The 19,265-nt window shown below is 39.3% G+C and overlaps 3 protein-coding genes and 1 long non-coding RNA gene across 9 annotated transcripts in view; 3 read left to right on the top strand and 1 right to left on the bottom strand.

Annotated features, from left to right (window-relative positions):
- trip10b (thyroid hormone receptor interactor 10b) overlaps window positions 1–8,498 on the top strand; it is a 35,089-nt gene extending 26,591 nt beyond the window's left edge. The window contains exon 15 of the mRNA XM_032544629.1: window positions 8,451–8,498. The gene's annotated coding sequence lies outside the window, so the exon portion shown is untranslated. The remainder of the gene's footprint in view (window positions 1–8,450) is intronic.
- sh2d3a (SH2 domain containing 3A) overlaps window positions 1–10,899 on the bottom strand; it is a 14,639-nt gene extending 3,740 nt beyond the window's left edge. The window contains exons 1-15 of one of the 2 annotated variants that reach the window (XM_032544553.1): window positions 10,676–10,899; window positions 10,352–10,443; window positions 10,099–10,216; window positions 8,976–9,005; window positions 8,821–8,879; window positions 8,567–8,724; window positions 4,788–4,827; window positions 4,533–4,649; window positions 4,112–4,255; window positions 3,393–3,700; window positions 3,186–3,271; window positions 2,512–2,631; window positions 1,409–1,566; window positions 1,099–1,296; window positions 50–211 (exon numbers count right to left, since the gene is read on the bottom strand). In XM_032544553.1, coding sequence (XP_032400444.1) covers window positions 50–211; window positions 1,099–1,296; window positions 1,409–1,566; window positions 2,512–2,631; window positions 3,186–3,271; window positions 3,393–3,700; window positions 4,112–4,255; window positions 4,533–4,649; window positions 4,788–4,827; window positions 8,567–8,724; window positions 8,821–8,879; window positions 8,976–9,005; window positions 10,099–10,216; window positions 10,352–10,441 — 1,788 coding nt within the window. In that variant the 5' untranslated portion in view covers window positions 10,442–10,443; window positions 10,676–10,899. The remainder of the gene's footprint in view (window positions 1–49; window positions 212–1,098; window positions 1,297–1,408; window positions 1,567–2,511; window positions 2,632–3,185; window positions 3,272–3,392; window positions 3,701–4,111; window positions 4,256–4,532; window positions 4,650–4,787; window positions 4,828–8,566; window positions 8,725–8,820; window positions 8,880–8,975; window positions 9,006–10,098; window positions 10,217–10,351; window positions 10,444–10,675) is intronic. The other variant, XM_032544543.1, reaches the window with a different exon arrangement.
- LOC116707355 (uncharacterized) lies at window positions 8,604–9,590 on the top strand. Its single transcript, XR_004336484.1, has 2 exons — window positions 8,604–8,736; window positions 8,824–9,590. It is a non-coding gene; the product is annotated as an uncharacterized LOC116707355 (long non-coding RNA).
- A 1,918-nt stretch (window positions 10,900–12,817) lies between the features above and the next one.
- The window catches only part of vav1 (vav guanine nucleotide exchange factor 1), a 21,247-nt gene continuing 14,799 nt past the window's right edge, over window positions 12,818–19,265 (top strand). For 3 of the 5 annotated variants that reach the window (XM_032544572.1, XM_032544599.1, XM_032544581.1), the window contains exons 1-6: window positions 12,818–13,017; window positions 13,535–13,629; window positions 13,745–13,861; window positions 16,238–16,354; window positions 17,716–17,774; window positions 18,751–18,816. In XM_032544572.1, the coding sequence (XP_032400463.1) occupies window positions 13,543–13,629; window positions 13,745–13,861; window positions 16,238–16,354; window positions 17,716–17,774; window positions 18,751–18,816 (446 nt within the window). In that variant the 5' untranslated portion in view covers window positions 12,818–13,017; window positions 13,535–13,542. The remainder of the gene's footprint in view (window positions 13,018–13,534; window positions 13,630–13,744; window positions 13,862–16,237; window positions 16,355–17,715; window positions 17,775–18,750; window positions 18,817–19,265) is intronic. The other 2 variants (XM_032544589.1, XM_032544563.1) reach the window with 1 other exon arrangement.

The raw sequence follows: 19,265 nt of genomic DNA, 5'->3' as shown, positions 1-19,265 counted from the left end.
GACCCCTGAGACATATCATGGATTGAACATACAGAACATTGAGAGTCACCTGGCAGTCAACACTGAGCATGTGCAGAGCGGTGGTGTTGGCGTCTGAGCGGTTGAAGAGCTCTTTGAGTGCCAGCAGGACACTGGGCTCTAGAGGTCGGTTGTTCTTCGGCAGGAGCAGCGACTCAAACCGAGCCAACTGGAAACACGAAACAGACTCCACCTGTGATGGAGTAGGAAGGATATTACAACATTAACGCTTTATTCTGAGACTGTTATGTCTAAATAAAAATAAACGTTCTAACTACATCCCTGTAGTTTACAGCATTTGAGGATCATACAAGTAGCTCTATGTGTTGTTGGAGTATTTTACTAAAAATCCTTTAAATTTTATTTTCTGTTAGAAACATTTGCAGACTCTTCAAACTTGTTGTGTAATCTATTAGAATCAACATCAAGTCTGCATTTATCCAAGTCACAGCTAAACTTCTGTGAAAAGCAAAAAACTATTCTTTTAGTTTTCAATTAAACTTAGAATTATTTTCTTGATTAAATGATACATTATTTGGTCAATAAAATGTTAAAACATGCTGTTTTTTGTCTGACCCCAAAAGCATTAAAATGTACCATCATAGAAGGCAAAGACAACTACCAAACAGTCACAAGTTGAAACTGGATTTTTGGCATTTTGGAAAAGATGACTAGTAGCTTAATATCTTTTCGTTGATGACTAATCATTTCAGCTCACAGTAACGGTTTTTAAATTGCAGATTGATCTGGAAATTTAGAACTGCTTTGCACTGCAAAAATACGCAACTTTGACAAAATTGAATGCAGACCTGACAGCTGCCACTGATTACACAACTCCAACCAATTTCAAGAGTCAGCTTTTGATGTTATGAGGAAATAAATGGAAATCAATTGATAATGGAATTTGAAAATTTTTAAAACTGTACAGCATGTATTGTTTAAAGTATACTGTACATCGTTTGAAATCAAAAAATCTAATGCTGTTGTAATTCTTTGAACTGTTGTATTCTCGTCATATTTACTTAGAAGTGAAATGCAAATGTAAAAACTATAAACAAAAACTATATAATTTATACAGACATGTGGCTTTTCAAAATGCCAGTCTTCCACTTCCACTGGCGTCCTCTCCTGCTTCAGTAGAAGCAGCTGTGATAATGCTTCACTCTTCTCCTGTGATTCCAGAAAGCCAAAGGAAGTCTCCGTGAGGCGTGCGCGGCTCTGCCACTTCTCCTCTGCACGCAGTCGGTCCACATGACCTTTCCGTTGGGACTGTGGCACCTGGACAAAACAAGTGGACGTAAACTCTCCATGGAGGTTTTGTAGACTCATTTCCACAAATAGAGAGAGATAATAGAAAAAGATGAAAGCTGAGCCGTGACGGGGTCTTTACCCGGATGACCAGCTCATCGTAGAAAGAGGAGGGGTCAGCATCCTGGTCTGTGGGTGGGGGGGGGATGGCATTGCCAAAAAATGCAGAGACTCTGAGAGGTTTAGGAGGAGCTCTCGGGTGCAGCTGTCCATCTGAACCTCTCAAAGTTACACCACCACCTGCAGGGACGGAGGAGGGAGTTATGCGTCTGTGTCATTGTCGCTCTCCATATTCGGAGGAGGTGCTTTATGATACGACTCAGTTTCAAACATAAAGCCCATAACCAGGATCTTAGAAATGCAAATACTTTTTTTTTTTTTTTTTAAATATAGCGACTTTTCAGTATTTCTTATAGTTCCCTGTTCAGTGATATTTTGTGCTAATTTTATACAGATGAAAATTGATAACTGCTATTAAACTCAACTCACTAAACTTAAATAACTGTCGCAGAACTGTAGTTTACCTGTAATTAGTGCCATATTAAAACTTAATTATAAAGAATAATAGTAATGATAATTAACTAAAAAATATACTGAACATACAGACCCTTAAATAAAGCGTTACCGTTTAATTCCCCACCATGAAGTTCTTAATCCCTCTCCACACTGCCAGGAATAAAATTATGGTTGTTTAATTGTGAAATTAAAACATTTCCTTCAGGTTGCTTAAACCCACAATTTCACAGAAAGATAGTGACATGAACTGAGCTACAGCCCTGTCATATATATGCTTTTTTTATTGGCAATAATTTGCTAATATGAAACAAGTTTTTTAAATATGCAACAAATGCAGTTTACATGTATGTTGTATTTCTGCTTGCCCACTCTTTCTCTTGGGTTCTCTCAGCAGCTCACTCCTTCTCTCTTTGTGTTTTGGGAGTTTGTATTCTACAGTCATCTGCCATTATGCATACTTTTTCTGGCGTCATGGTGGCAATTATTGCTCTGCGAGCAGGCTATGGTTTCTGACAAATGATCTTTATATGGGCATATTGCCTTAGTTGCAGCTGTGTATTATGACAGGGCAGATGGTCAGGACAGAATTTTGTGCTGCTAAATATTTTATGTGCTGTTTCTTTTTCAAATTGGACCATAAATAATTGAAAATGTGTGTGTGCGTGTCACCTGGATTGGAGGGCCGTGTGTGTCGTGGTTGGGGGCTCAGCAGGGGTTCACTGCCTGTGCGAAACACTGGGGAGATGGGGGCGGGGCCAGTGTCCCCCAACTGAGAGTTTTGTGGAACACCTGGATGAGGAAGAGTGACAGCAGGAAGTTAAAAGATAAACAACACAGTGCCATAGGATTCTGTGTTTTTCTATGTGTTCTGATGATGGTTTTGCTCTACACTTTAACACCTCCTCTAATCAATTCTAGAGAAACAATATAGGGTGACCACAAATGTCCACTGGATGCGTTTTGCAACAATTCTTCAGAAGCCAAATATCTAACGTTGGTAAGCTGATAGATGATTTTTTTGTGTGTTTTATGACAAAGGAAGAAAAAGAATATCATTAAAATATAAATTTCATGTCAACGGCCAGTAATTACAAGCATTTAAGTACATTTACAAGTTAAATTCATGTTTCAGAGATACGAGCTGTTCTGAACAGAATAGACCTGGTGGGTAAATAAAGTGGATTGGAAAGAAGAGCCTATACATGAGCCGCGAGCAAGACGTTCTGCTGCTTGACAGCAGAAGTGGCTGGAATGGATGCGGATTGTCTCGAGTGGCTGTGACAGAGCTGCATCCAGTGGACATTAGGGGTTAGCGATGACGGACACATGGATGTATAATGTACCAGGTCGTAGGTTGCTGTCCGACTGTGCAGACTGAAGTGAAGGCTTGCGTCCAACGTTCTCCAAGTTAGCAGGTTGACTTCCACTCCTGTCGCACATAAAATGTAGTCAATGAGAATATTTTATTTGTATTTGTGTTGTGTTTGTTTCACCATTATACATGTGTATGTGGACTGCACTCCAACAACTTTCAACAGACTTCCTCCCACCTTAGCAGGGGATTGATGACCTGCAGTGTGTCGGTGTGTGCACAGCTGTAGCTGCGCCTTTTGTTGGCTTCAGTGTGTTTTTCTCTCCCTGCACCTCGACTACTACCACTGCTGTTGCTGCTGCCGCCTGTGGGCTCTGCCTGATGCTCGCTGATGACACGCAGAGGAAGGGTCCGTGTGATTGGATGAAAGATCACAGCACCTGAGACCTGGGAGATGGGCCGACGCCCGCCCACATAGAATCGGATCAGAGCGGGAACATTGTCAAAGCGATCCTCCTCAAACTGGAACAGCTTCTTTGAGTAGCCCTGTCACACAAATGGAGGCGCACGCACACAATATATCAAGCAGAGCCTTTTAAAAGGAATAGTCCAACAAAAAAACAATCCACAACAAGATATTGAATTCTAAAATAAATTAAATTAGCTTAAATTTACGGAAAAGATTAAATCATTTTCTTTGTTATTTTCCCGATTGACACATTGTTTAGTCTAAAATGGTCAGAAAACAGTCCACAAAAAAAAAGCCAATTGTCCGTTCAAATGGCTTGTTTTGCCTGACCAACAATCGAAACCCCAAAAGATTAAATCAACAGTGATAAAAAACAAAACAAAGATTGAGATCAATGAATGTTTAGCCTTGTTGCTTAAGTCATTATTTTAACAATTGATCAATTATCTCCCACTTTTCGCACATGGACACACATGACATAGACACACCTTTTTGGGTCGAAGGATAACTTGTATGATTTTAAAATGCATGGGCACATCCTTCCAAAAGCAGCTCAAGACGTAGTCGCCAGGGGCAGAGCTTGAGTCTCGGACCAGAAAGTCTCCATCCTTCTCAAACAGAGACTCTGCAGCCTGAAGACAAGCCGGCAGGTTAAGTTGGTCAACATCATTATCTTCATGAAGCAGGTCAAAAGTTGCGAAGAAAAATCCTGCACACTATCTAACTTGCAAAATGCATAACGTTTAAAAGATTATAAAGATGGTCTATTCCTAAAACGTTGCTTTCTATCAAACTTTATATATTTTTGCAAGTTAGATAATGTGCGGGAGTTTTCTTTGCAGCATAACTTGGGTGTAAAAAATGTTTAACTTAATTGTAAACGCAGTGAGAATAGTATTCATTGAGCACCTCTCTGCTCAGTGGCCCGTGGTACCATGCATGGCTCGTCGGGTCGTCAGTACTCAGCTTCAGCTCCTCCTCCAGCTCCTTTTTTATTAAATCCATGTCTCTCCGACCGCCAAACACCTACAACCAGACCATAGTGACTCTATAGCATGTTTTCTGTGCTCACATTTTGTATGCGCAAAGGTATGAGGGAAAATATGTAGGAAAGAAAAGAGGAAACTAGTGAGAGACGGAGAGGCTGTGTGCTTAACCTCTTACCTTCAGCTGGCTGAAGTATGCGCTGACACTCCTCCTCTTGCTAGAAAACAAGAGAGAAGAGGTGATTCGAAGCTACTAAACTCAACCCCAGGGAGCCACAGATGACGGTGCCATGTTTTCCCTTTGAACATAAACAGTACGAGGATGGAAGGCCACTGCCAAGGTCTGGATCTGTCATTAACACCACAAACACTTTTAATAGCTTGCCTCTTCTTCCTCCTTCCTTCCTCCTCAAGCTTCCACCTTCCTGCCTCTGTAAACACAGGGCTAACACATGAACCGGTCAGAGAACTCACAGCAGGGCTCAACTGGATAACTCCCAGGCCTCTCATGAACTAATTCCCATTCTAGCAATTTTACATCTATGCCTGCCTCTGTGTTTTCTTGTTTACCCTGCTTTCACCCTCAATACAACTATTGACATCTACTGAAGCACATCACGCACGCACGCACGCGATAGCTCAGTCCTGCAATAAGTCCTACTTTTATGAATGCTATAATGCTTAGCTTTCTTTTAACTGTTTCAGAAGGTGTTGATTCAATCTTATTTACACCACTTTGATTTGCACTTGGATGTGTCAACGACTCCCATGTCACTCCCAACGGCTCTGTGCAACTAATTTGATAACATTCAAAGATGTTCCAAAGAATTCCAAAAAATTACTAATATTGATGGACTAATTGATTTCAACTTATGTTTCAACTCTACTCTACAATTCTGCACTTGTATTGTGTTTTTTTTTTCCAGTGTTTTTACTGACCTAGAAAAGAACTCTGTAAATCAAATGTGCTATAATTATTATTATTGTTGTTGTTGTTGTTGTTGTTGTTGTTGTTGTTGTTGTTATTATTATGGTTTGTACATGAATAATTGCTACTGAGAAGTGCTGCAATACTCTGCCCTGCTTGATATAATTTGGGTGGATAAAATATTAAAAACAATTCAACAACGACACAAATAACAGTAGCCAAAATGACCATTTATGTTAAACTAACACGTCTTTAAAACAGTTCCAACAAAAACTCAACAATAGCCTATAAACTTCATCAAGCAGCCTTTATTGAAGGTATGTTGTTTCAAAGTGCATTACGTTTAGCTGGGTAGACTACTTAATAAAATAGCAACTATTCTAGCTGCATTTATGTTCGCAATTAAATAATCAAAACACATAAAAACAGGGAGCTTGAAATAAATCACAGCTTTGTTGAGTATGAGCTAAGAAGGTGCAACATCCTGTTAGTGGGGCGTTGGCCCAGGCAGCACAACAGGAACACCTGTGCAACGTGCTGCAGAGCCAGCCACTATGGAGACATGCAACCTGACAGCACATTAAGCTATGTTTCAAACTGTTTTAATCAGCTTTACCAGGCAAGTGGTATTCCTCTGTGTTACATAGCTCAAAACTACTTACGCTAGGCTACTGTAGTCTAATTCTTTTAATTCGTCTCGTTTGCTTTAACTTGGAACATCGAGTCTTCTCTGATTCAAGATTGTGCAATAGGTAGAAAGTTGACGTTAACTGCTACAGGTAAGCAAACATGAGATAACCATAGTAACACTGTCGACTTCGTTGTCATGCGAAACACTGAAAAAAGTTTTGTCAAAATCTAGGAATACATTTTCAGAAAGCACTGCACACCAAAAGTCAATTAACAAACGACTGACTAAAAACTAAAGTCTCGCGTAAATTAGGCTATCGTTAACGTAAAAGTTAAGTTCGGTTGTTTAAAACGTTCTCTTGCCAGCGGCCGGCTGTCCTACCTGTCAGGCCGCGTCACAGCTCACTCGTCTCAGACATGTTCTACGGGTTGTGGTCCAAACTAACGCCGCCGAACAACAGCTGTTGAGTTGCAGTCGTTCAAGCCGTCTCCGGTCCCTCCCAGCCGCCCCTTCTCCCCTTCTCCCCCTCCCTGCGCAGTTTCGGACAAGTTCCCACAAGTTCTCCCGAGCTCTCCTTCTCCCCCCTCCCCGGGCCCCGGTGCTGAAACACCGCTATGTGCCTGGCATTCCTCGGATACCGACACGAGCCGGGCTAACGCCTCACCTGGCTGCAGTCAGCACATACGGTAGGTTGCTGTACAGAGTCGTAGAGTATAGCCTGTGACCATAAATCCCACAGACGGTAGCCTACTGATGTATTCTTTTCAAGCGGTGACATGTCAATCTGACTAACCTTTCATTAGCCTACACACTTAAAACGATTGCCAAAGCCAATTATCGGAGGACCGGAACTATCTACTTCACTGAGCCTGAGATAGATGTGCCTAAACTTGACAGCCAGCCTCCATTTACACACTTACAATACTTGTCAGTTGTAAAACTCCGTTGTGTATGAAAGGAAACAACTTTTACAACAAGATACAAGGGTTGGTTCAGTCAAATAACAACAAAGCATACAGTATTGTTTCACTTATCTCTTGTATTTTCTATTAATTAAATAATTTGCGGTTTATTTGCAGTGTAAAATAACATAATGCCATTCAACAGCAATATCTAGCACAGGTCTGGAGCCCTACCCAGAGCCTCTGAGCAGTTCTTGTTGGAAAGTCAAACTGTTCAATCCAAAGTAGGGATCTCTGACCCTCTTTTTTTGTTGTAGATGACAATCATATAGGATAACAACTGCACAGTAAAAGCTTCAGTAACAATTTAAATATGTTTGACAGCTGAGTTGCTCTGTTTTAAGAACATAAAACTAGTACCACAGGCTTTTTTAATGTTTTTATAAAATTCGTATCATACGTTATCTAAGTATTTAAATTCTGAGAATTTGCTGTTTTTTTTGTCAATTATAGTAAACTAAAATCTTGAGATTATGTTGTTGCCGACTAAAGAAGCCACTCAAACTAGAACATTGTTTTTGGAAAGACAAGTTACTGTTGAGGTTTTCAAAAGGGATTTTGTTCAATATACTGAATCCCATTCTCTCCCATTTTATTTTGGTGACATAACTCCAAACCAGATTACATGAAACCAAAATGATCTGCATGGTTTAATAGCACTAGGGATAGAGTGAAAATGAACATGTCTTTTTGTAATTTAGGGGAACTGGCCCTTTTAATGCTAAAAGTCCTCCAACGTTAAACTTATTTTTAAAGGCCGACCTCAATATTAACAACTTCAGAACACACACACTGGCCTTTGTCACTCAGTCCTCGACTGCTCACTGGGGGGAAGTGTGACCGACATGTCAAAGTCCCAAGGTGTGATGTTTATTATATTAGTCATCAAAAAGCAGCTGTCGGTCCTGGTCGATGAAAGTAAATAAAGTAAAGATCATAATGTTATTTGACATCCTTAAAGGATTGTTTCATATTGTCTAGTGCAGTGTTTCTCAATTATTTGATGCAAAATTTTCCCAGGGTCCCCCACCTGTTAGGACTTTATCTTTTAGCTGTTTTATTACAGATAGTGTATGAAACCCGTGATCCAAATAGTCACACATTCTGTCATTGTGTTTGGATGTGTATGGATGGAACTATGGTGAAAATAAATTATTCTTTTTTGTTGGGGACCCCTGGAACTCCCTCAAGGACCTCTGGCGGTACGCGTACCCCTCTTTGAGAACCACTGGTTTAGTGATTACACCTACTTCACTTACAAACGCTCACATTTTATGAGACAATAGTTAATTATTAGCCTTGAACCTAGACAAAGTGGGTCACACACACACACACACACACACACACACACACACACACACACACACACACACACACACACACACACACACACACACACACACACACACACACACACACACACACACACAGCTTACCTGCATTTGCTGTCCTGACTGCGCTCCGCCTCACTGATAGTGTTGTCCTCGTTCAGGGGGCGGAGCTGCGAGCAGGAAGCGGAGAGGCGTTTTTTTTTATCAGCGCGCTGGAGGCGGGGCAGGACACTCTGACGAAACAGATCCTTCCTCGGCTTCACCTGCAGGAAATGGTAGAGACCCAAATAGTTTGCATCCTTGTCAAAGATGATGTCTACTGTTTTTTATGCTATGTAGTGCTAACTTAGTGGTCTCACCAGATCCATTGACGATCCCAGGGAGTACTTTCGGCTCACCCTGCGCTCCATTTGCACACCTGAGAGGACAAAAGGACATTTTAAAGGAATAGTTTGACATTTGGTAAATATGCATATTTGCTGTCTTGCAGAGTCAAAGAAGAGAAAATCCATACCACTTTTAGGTCTCTCTGTTAAATATGACACTGAAAAAAACAAGATATAACATCTTCATTAGTGAATTTTAGAGATTTGTGTAGTTTTTGTCACCTTTTTAGCTAAATTTTTCCACCTGTATACAGACACAAAGCTAATAAACAAGTTTTCCAAAATGTTGAATTATTCCTTCATTGGTGTGCAGATATAAAGCATTGTTTAATATGTGACATAATCATTTATATTCTCTAGATTTTCACATTTAAATTCTTTAAATTGCACTAAGGATGAACAAGCAAGTAAACACCCTAAATACATGTTTAAAAATTTAAATTGCTCATATTATGCTTTTTGACTTTTTCCGTGTCCTTTGTTGTGTAATATATCTTTTTTGTGCATGTTATAGGTTTACAAAGTGAAGTCCACCCCAAAAGGACTTCCCATCTCCAACAGAAAACCTTGTTCACAAACTGCTCCAAACAGCTCTGTTGTAGTCCAGACTTTACTTCCGTGACGAACGTGCGTCACTTTGTAACACACATTATAATGGAATAGAAGGGTGATTCCTCACTCTGTAGCTAAAACAGAAAGCCCAACACATTGGGTGAAAAGAGGAGCTGCAGCAATGTGCAGTACAACCGAAAGATGGTGTTTTTTGAAAATTAAACCATGTAAACCTATTTTATACTAAAGTTATACAATACAATTATGAACCTGAAAATGAGCATAATGTGAGCACTTTAATAAACAGGCGCGTACAAAGATACAGCGCTTAGCATGAATGCTTTCAACAGACACAGCTCTCCGCAAGCTGAAAGGATGATTAAAAGATAAGATAAGAGTTTATTTGAGGCTTGTTTCGTAACACAGAAACACTTGAACACATCAACTATTTGAATAAACTAATATCCGAGATGAGCATGTAAACAGAACAGCAAATAAAACTTACAGTCTCCTCTTTAACCTTAAGCATGAGCTACTGTAAATGCATATTTTTGTTTGTTTTAGTCACAATTTTAAAGGGCTTGGATGCAATACAATGTATGTTTCTCTTAATGAACTTTAAATTAGAATATTTAGAACATTGAACTATTGTCCAGCCCTTGTGTGCATGTGTGCTTGTATGTGACCACTGAGTGTCACCAGAGTGTGGGTCCAGTCTCTGTCTGTGTCTTGAAAGTTGATTGAGGATGGTTTCTCTGTGTGTTGCATCCTCTATCCCTGAATCCTTCAGCTCTCCATCTGTTACACATAGCAAACCCTGGAGAGAAACAAAAAACATGGAGAGTGAGAAAGTAGTATAGGGAAATTAAGAGTTATGGAGATTGAAGCACATAACAAAAGAAAGTAGAGATATCAACAAGCACATACAGATGCATTTTGCAATTTCACATACCTCCAGACCATAATATTCCCTCTCTAGTGTCTTGGTGTACTGGGGCAGGCCGATCTGTCCCAGCCACCAGGCGATGGAGCGATTATTCATGTCTGAACAGCAGAAGCAGAGGAGATACTTATTACATACCAACACACATGCGCACACACACACACACACACACACACATGCTTGTACATGTTTCTTTCTGCATAAGTTGCTCAGTTAAATACTAATAAAAGAGTAGTCTGACATCAGCTTACTTTAAGAAACTAGCCAGGCAGACACACAACAGATAGCTTCTGTGTTGTCTGAATTGACACAGCTACAGTATGTAACACCTACCTGTTTGTATGGGTCCACCAAGGCACTCCGGGATATTACTTCTCTCTTTGTCCTTGTAATATTTCTATCTCATAATGCCTCTTTCTTTTCTTACTTCCCCTCTTTTTTCCTTCCTTCTTTGCAGCTTCTCTCATCTGTGTTGTAACCTCTGTCCATGAGTCTGTCTCTGTGTGTTAACAGTGGAAGCCCGCTCCCCCTCAAACCTGGGTCTCTCAAAGAGCCAATCAGATCGTACAGTGGGCACACAGTATGCAGACACAGACAACCGCAAATCACAGTGCAGGAATTAGCATGGACTCTAAGGAGGCGGAGAGTGCAGGTTGAGGCATGGCATAAGAGAGATATAGAGTTCAGTGAAACAAGAAAGGGGAATATGAAAAATGTCAGATGACAACATGTCGAGTCAGAGATAGGCATGCATGCACATTGGCGTGAATGGCAACTTACAGTGTTTGGAAATACAGCATCTGCAGGAAAAAAGGTAATGTGTACAAGACTGACACCTAGTGTTGAAATAACAAGTGTCACAGGCCTTTTCGCTCACGACTTAAAGGGCCACCTCACCAATTTTACACAACGGTCAAATTTACTCATTATGAAGACTACCACTCAGCCTCTGTTAAGTTGTAATATGTCTTGGATGTACTTTGTGCTTGGATGTATTACTAAGCAGCAGTGTCACAAAGAGTACCAAAAGATGCCATGGAGCATTATGGGTAATGTAGGATCAAACATTTCTGAAGCGTGATGCCTACTATGGTCTAAAAGTTATGAGAGTGCATCGTCTGTCACCATTTTTCCTTTTCTTCTTGTTTTTAAATCTATTTTTCACAAGTCCTCCAACCTTATGGACGAGCAATACTTAATCAGTGGAGTGCCCCTTTAAGAGGTTTGTCCCAAATCTGGAAACCTGCTTTCAAAGCTTCATGAACTGAACTGTAGCTGTAAAGGTGACGGGTGGAAGCGAAAACACAATTTGCCAAAGTTTAATGTATTTTTTTTCTTTCTATTATTGGTCACTTATTCTTACGATGATGTTAATATGATGGGTTTGGGGAAGATGCAGGGAATGGGAAAAAGGTTATTTTTGAATCAGGGGCATCCAAAATAACAAAAGACAGAACTTGACTTGGTGGTACAAAGATAACAGTCTTGAATATCCACTGTCTAAAAACTAACTGTACAGTATTTAAAACAATGTACAATATTCCCGCTTAATTATAGTGTGGTAGAAGTACAACGTTAGCATGGAATGGAAGTTCTCAAAAAAGATTCTCAGTATTGTATGAGGCCTAAATGTACTAAGTTTCACAACTGCTGTCTTCCTGTGTTGTACATCTGAACTTCATGACTGGAATTACTGATATCACTAGTTTTTGTTGGTCCAGTGAAACTAAATAAGTGACGCATAGAGTTTTATTTGAGATGTTACATGTGAAAGAGTTTTGATTAGAGAGATTCCCAGCTCTAAATCCAATTGTGTGCCCACATCCCAGCAAAACCACCACTGGGTGCTGTCAGTGTCAGAGCAGTTGCTTCATTATTTATGAAGCAGCTCCAGTTTTTTTGGAGCTTTTGCATTATATCATGACAGCAGTCTGTCTCTCTGCTGCACATCTATTGGGCAGGCTTCACAAATTAAATATGAGCTGTTCAATTATGTAAACATATATGACTTTACTTAAGTATTCCCCCCTATACAAAAATACTGTACAATGTTTAATATTTTGTTATTGTGATTCTTACAGCATTTTAGAGACATAAAATTGGTTCTTTATCAAGAAACGTATCTCGATGCCTTTGAATTGGGCATATAGTCTCCCCAAACTTGAATAACATTCATGCATTGGCTATATACTCAAATAAGGTATTTCTACCACATTAGAGGTTTGTCTGGGGGGGCTGTTGTTGAGGTTGACCTTGAAACACATTCATCATTTGATAAAATATTCTATACTGTGCACACACACATGCATCACTCCTATTCTATCTGATCTATTCTTTTACAAACATAATACACCCCATTTTACACAGAGATTGCACTCTGCTTTTATCAACTTGTACTACTCATAGCAGCAGCAGCTTTGTGTGTGCATAATGAGAGTGTGTGTGTGTGCGTGCGTGTGTGTGCAACTGTGAGTGTGAATGCGGCTGCGAGGGTGCGTCAGAGGAAAAAGGAAGTTGCGGGATGAAGTTAAAAGTCTTCGACACAGTGCAGCTCTGCATGCAGAACACCCACTACGGAAGAAGGGCAGAACATGAGCGCTCAAGTCTGACAATGAGATCCTGAAAGGAGGAGAAAATTGAAAAAGAAGATATAGAACTGCCAGAAGAAACTGAAGGTGAGAACTAATTGTAATACTTATTCTACAGTGATATGCAGTTAGAGCGGTTAGTTTTGTTTTGTTTTACTGGCTTTCAAGAAGGCCACTTCAATATTTCGCACTGAACGGACGGAGTTAGAGTGGCTTCTCATATTTGCTGTAGGCCGACTGATTTGCTTCTGATTTAGTCTCAGACTGAGTGAATAAATCTTTAATAATTTCCATACCCAGGTTCTAGTGTAAGATAAGTTGAACTGTAAGAAAAGTGAGATTCAGAACAATTCAAGTTTGAATTTAGACTGTAAATACATTTAATTTCTTAAATTCTTGAACATTTTATTCTTTGCTTCTTATGAGGCTAACTCATCTGTGGCTGTCAGAACAGCGTTAATTTGATCTGATTGACTGATCTACTGCTACTGGGTGTTGTAGAGCGATAGTGATCACTGGATGCTGAATATTGTGCCTGCGAAAATGAATATGGTGTAATTAAATCTTACTTTAAATCTCATTGATCTATCAATCCATCCATCAGAAAACAAGATGGAGTTGTGGCGGCAGTGTGCGATGTGGTTGATCGACTGTCGAGTTCTTCCTGAGAACCACCGGGTAACATGGGATGGTGCACAGGTAAATCAGCTGGCACATTTAATACATACACCTGCTCATGAACACACATCCTGCTTGGTCCCTTTGTCTGATTTGATGTGTGTGTGTCTGTGTCTGTGTGTGTATGCTGTGCTAGGTGTGTGACCTGGCTCAGGCTCTGAGAGATGGCGTGCTGCTTTGCCAGTTGCTCAACAACCTGCTACCTCAGGCCGTCAACCTGAGAGAGATCAACTTGCGGCCGCAGATGTCCCAGGTAACACACACACACACACACACACACACACACACACACACACACACACAAATCTTTTCCTGATCCATTTCCATAGGCCATTTCCATAGCTACCAGCAGCATTGAAGCCCCAAGGATGTCTGATAGGAAAATATTGTGATCTATATCTGTGCAGGGGATCAAAAAGGTGTAGAGAGTGAGAAGGGAATGATGGAGGACAGACAAGAGAAACAGCCAGAAGGTACTCAGAGAGGACAAGAAACTCTATTATTTAACCTTAAAATTGTTGGCCAGGCTGCTAACTACTGTCTGCCAAGAAACAACCAGACACATACAGTTTGTTTTTTATACAGATAAAACATACAAATTTGAGTGAGCTTTTGTAAAATGCTGGTAGGCAGATTATGTTACCTTAGGACTGAACCAAGATAGCTATTACCCGTTCCCAGTCTTTATGCTAAACTAAGATAACCGGCTGCTGGCTACAGCATGATTACTGTACAAATGTAAATGTGGCATCGATCTTCTTATCCAAGAAATCTTTTGTGAAAATCCTTGGGTTCACCTTGATCAGCATCCACACTAAAGACTTGGATCCTGGACTGTCTTTCATCAAAAGCTTTTCAGATACCATTTAACTAATAAACAAGCACTCAAGCCAACTCGAGAGGGTGTCAGGGTGTAAGCAAAAAAATGAGTAGAAGACAGAAAACAAAAGATGTGACAAAGAAGAAGAGATAGTTTGTCACGTGGTTGGCCTAAATGTCTCCAAGGACGTCTGCAACATCATATCTGACAGGACTCACCGGGATGTCTTAAAGGTGTGTGTGTGTGTGTGTGTGTGTGTGTGTGTGTGTGTGTGTGTGTGTGTGTGTGTGTGTGTGTGTGTGTGTGTGTGTGTGTGTGTGTGTGTGTGTGCGTGAAGCGATAAATGTGCTTCGACACGTGCATGTGAAACTCTGGGAAATCCTATGAGGTCAATAGTGGTTAGGAAACATCTGGTGAATGACAGAGGACGGGAGTCCACTCTGACGTGTACACACACACACACACACACACACACACACACACACACGATGATATTAAACTAGTAGACGATATTCCCTGTGCTCTTGCAACACTACGCTGTGCTGCAGCAATGTATATGCCTATGTGCAGTCCTGACAGAGTGATGGGCTGTGTGTGGCAGTATCAGTAAGAAGTTAACATTTCCCCTTTTCTCAAGTCAGAGTTCCGCATTTCCCACTGCTGAAAGACAGAGACCGAATGAGCAAGAGAGAGCAGCTGGTACAGGAAGTCATGTAAAACAACATGCAGCATGTCTGACCACCATGTCAGTCATGCCGTTTATTTTAGTTATACAAGCCGTTCATACTGCTTCCTTTAGTATCAGACATTTCTTTTTGTCGATTCATTGCTCTTCGTGTTACTATGGCAATGTGGCTGAGCAGCATTTACATACACTTACAAATATATACATACACATTTAAATATATAATAATATGTAACGTGCAACTGTTTATTTGCTATCTATGTCACTTAATGTGGGAGAGTAAAATAATCTGCTCATTAGACAAACATGAACATGTGTCAACATGATATCTAACAATACCTTTTCAAAAACATCTATTATGTCTGTTTGAAATCTGCATGTTTTATGTAATGTGCAACACTTTGTGCATGCTTTTTATTCATCCCATCTTCTATTTGTTTGTCAAGCCACATTATTTGGTCTATGTTGAATGTTGCCAAAGGTATTACTTTAATGTTGTTGCCTGCTTTTAGTTTTTTGTCTTTTAGTTTTTTTTTTGGCCGTGCTAGCGGCATGTCAGCCTCTCAGCTGGTCTGTTAGTCTGATTTTTGTCCCGACTGAAATATCTTTACAACCCTTTGATGGATCACCATGTCACTTTTCCTGTGAAATATTTCAACATCTACTGGATGGATTGGCACAACATTTAGTAGAGAGATTTATTATTTTCAGTTTATGAATCCTACTGACTTTGGTGGTCCTTCTGACTTTTTGTCAGCACCATCATCAGGTCAAACATTTAATTTATCCAATACTTTAGTTCATGACCATACTTGCAGAACTAATTTTCTGCAAAGAAATTTTTATACTGATTAGCAATTCCGGAATACTAACATGCTACAACACAACAAATGTTATACCTACTAAATATTATTGACATACATTGTGCTTATGTTGGTATATAGCTTAGTAACAAGTGCAGCTTCACATAACCTCGAGCGTGGCTGTATAGTCTTGATTTTTAATAAATTACTTAAACTCTTAATAGATGATCCGAAATTGTAGTTGATAAATGTTCTGTTGATGAACTTATCAACTAATCATTTTAGTAAAAGTAAAACAAAAACCTTTGTGTTTGTTTTTAGTTCCTGTGCCTAAAGAATATCCGGATGTTTCTGGGAGTTTGTCAGGAGAAATTTCATCTCAGAAAGAGTGAACTCTTTGAAGCCTTTGACCTCTTTGATGTCCGAGACTTCGCGAAGGTATCACCCCACCAAATCTTTATCTATCTATCTATCTATCTATCTATCTATCTATCTATCTATCTATTGTAATTATGTCTCCTGTACAACGGAAACCCATTGTGCTCTTATACTCCAGTCATTATGGTAAAAGTCAGAAGCGTGAACTGAATCCTGACTTTTCACTGCAGCTTGCAAACACCCACACAGCCCTAACAGGAAGTAGTTTTTGTGATTTTATTGAAGCGGCTGAGTGAACGAATAAATTCCGTATTTTTACAGTTCTCTTTCACTTTCAGTGCAATGCAGACACAGCAATTTAGTTTGACCAATGGGAGTGTTATCTGGACAGCATGATGTGCCAAGAAGTACATATTCACCCTGAAACAACAAGTCTATTTTTACATTTCCATTTTTCTACATAATAAAGAAATATTCTCAGGCTCCTTCCAACAGTGCTGCTACAAATATGCATATAAATCTAAGAAATAAATTAAATTAAACAAATCACTAAAGTGTCAAACGAATAGAATCTAAGACATTAACAAGAACCAGGCTGGATTCCTCTGTTTCCAGTCTTCATCTTTAACGGACAAACATATGAGTGGTAATGAACTTCTCATCCAACTCTCCACCAGAAAGCAAATGCATATTTCCAACAAAAAAAATAGTCGAACTATCACTTTTTGGTCTAGTTATTAGATGGTAAGATGACTGTAAATCAGTCACGTTTTCTTCTCTGAACTTCTTCTTCGGAGTTTCACTTCTCTCTGTCTTGAATGAAAGCAGAAATCAGACTAAAAATGTTCAGCAGTGCTGACTGAGACAAATACTCTTTATTTGGACAGTAGGTTTATTTTACCAGAAATGTAATGGCAGGCCCACCTTTTTTTCATTTGTCTTTCTGAAAGAAAAAAAACTTTTTTTAGGAGACTGCGTTTGAATTTGCATGTGTTTCCTAGGACAGAAGTCAAAGATGATTTAGTGTATCAGAAGTTATATAGGCCTAACATATATATATATATATATATATATATATATATATATATATATATATATATATATATATATTATATAGGCCTAAAACACATAACATACATTCCAGATAGGCAAAAAGCTCACTGACACACGTTGTTTAGTCAGTTTCACTTGGGTTGTGGTGTGACTCCTAAAAGATTGTTTCTGATCACATCTCTCATGAAATTGGTTATCTGCGATCACTCATCATGATACTGCAGACAGTTCTAGAATAAGTGTGAAACCAGGTCAGAGGAGAATTATTCAGCGTCATTGTTAAAAGTGTGAAACATCTCTTTCTGTTTCTCTAACTGTCTATCTGTTCCTGAGATACTAACTGTATACTGGGTTTCTGTTTGTGGCAGGTTATAGACACTCTGTCCCTCCTCTCTCATTCATCCATCGCTATACAAGGAAGACTCCAGTAAGTAACTTCCTTCCTGTTATGTAATTGCAGAGCACTCTACTTTACGTGCCCATTTCAAGCATTTATAAGCAATACAAACATTAAATAATAGGTTTATGTCACACTATAATGAAGTTGTACACAGATACAGACTATTTTACAGTTGTGAACATTAACATTCTAAATGTGCCCAAGTTGGTTTCTTGTTGCAGTGTATATGAATGACGGCATCATGTGACAGGAAATTAATAAGGACACAAGCTGTTGCTTAGCAATACAATTCTATTGAAAAGGTCTATTAGGACCATTTAAAGTTATGTACAGTATTTGTTAACAGTTACCTTCTCCTATGAAGACACTGTAGTTTACAGTATTGCAGTGATAAAAGAAGTACCAAAGTATAAGCATTAATTTAAAGGACCAAAAGTAAAAGTACTTGTCACGCAGAATGATTATTGATGCATTTAAGTGTAGGCCTACTCATCAGTTTAATGTTGCAGCTGGTAAAGGTGGTGCAAATTTTACCAACTTTATGTCCCGCCTTGTGGATTTATCCCTAAAAATATGTCAGGATTTATAAGTTGATATATTTTTCACAGTAATAAATGTAGTGGAGTGAAAAATATCATATATGACATATGTAAAATTGATTTTAATGGAGCAGAAACTGTAGCTTATACTTTCTGGTTTTTTTCCAAAGTTGGAGCACAGCCCTGCCTTCTTGCTCTCAGTTAAAACTAGTCTCTACTCTGTTGAAAAGTTTAGGTTTTGTAGATTAAAAGCTTGATGTTCTTTGCATTTGATAAAGATTTTCCATTTCTTGGCAAACTCCCTTAAAAAGTGAAATCATACATACATTACAGTGTTAAGTGCCACAGCCATAATGGCAGCTTGGCTAATCACTTGATGACGATATTCCTTTTAATGTTATTCTCTCTACATTTTTCTTTCTCTATTACCCTCACCTACAAACACACACTTTCCCCGCCTCTAGGCCCTTTCCTTTGGAAGGATGCACTGCTGATGATGAGATCTACAGCGGCCTGTCTGACAAGATAGAGTAAGCTCTTTTTCTAATTATGTTTAAAATAAAATCTTGAGGATGAAGGAAGGTAGTTTAACAAAGCTCCCTGTTTGTTGTGATTGTCTTTTTTGTGTTGTTTTGTATCTTTATATCTGTACATAGTTACACCAATGGTTCATCCTTCCCAATACATGCAGCAAGAACCGCTTCCAATGTTAGGTCTTAACTTGTGCAGGAAAGTAACACACATCAGTACATGCAGTATACATGGCAGACATACTGTATAGTTTATGCCAACTGCAAACACTACAAATACATGCAAAATACTAATGCAAAGCAAAATTTCTTCAAATGTGCAAGAAATCAGTTATTAAACCAGATGAGTACTTCATATTTACCCTGACGTCCCCAAACCATCCAGCTATTAGATTTTCATTAGAGCATGTTGTGGAAGTTTCTGTACAGCGAGGGAGGAATTTGTGTTG

This window comes from Etheostoma spectabile, chromosome 2, assembly GCF_008692095.1.
Source record: "Etheostoma spectabile isolate EspeVRDwgs_2016 chromosome 2, UIUC_Espe_1.0, whole genome shotgun sequence".
In the NCBI taxonomy this organism is placed as follows: domain Eukaryota; kingdom Metazoa; phylum Chordata; class Actinopteri; order Perciformes; family Percidae; genus Etheostoma; species Etheostoma spectabile.
The sequence above is the reverse complement of the archived record's forward strand: the minus strand, read 5'-3'. Positions and strand labels throughout refer to the sequence as shown.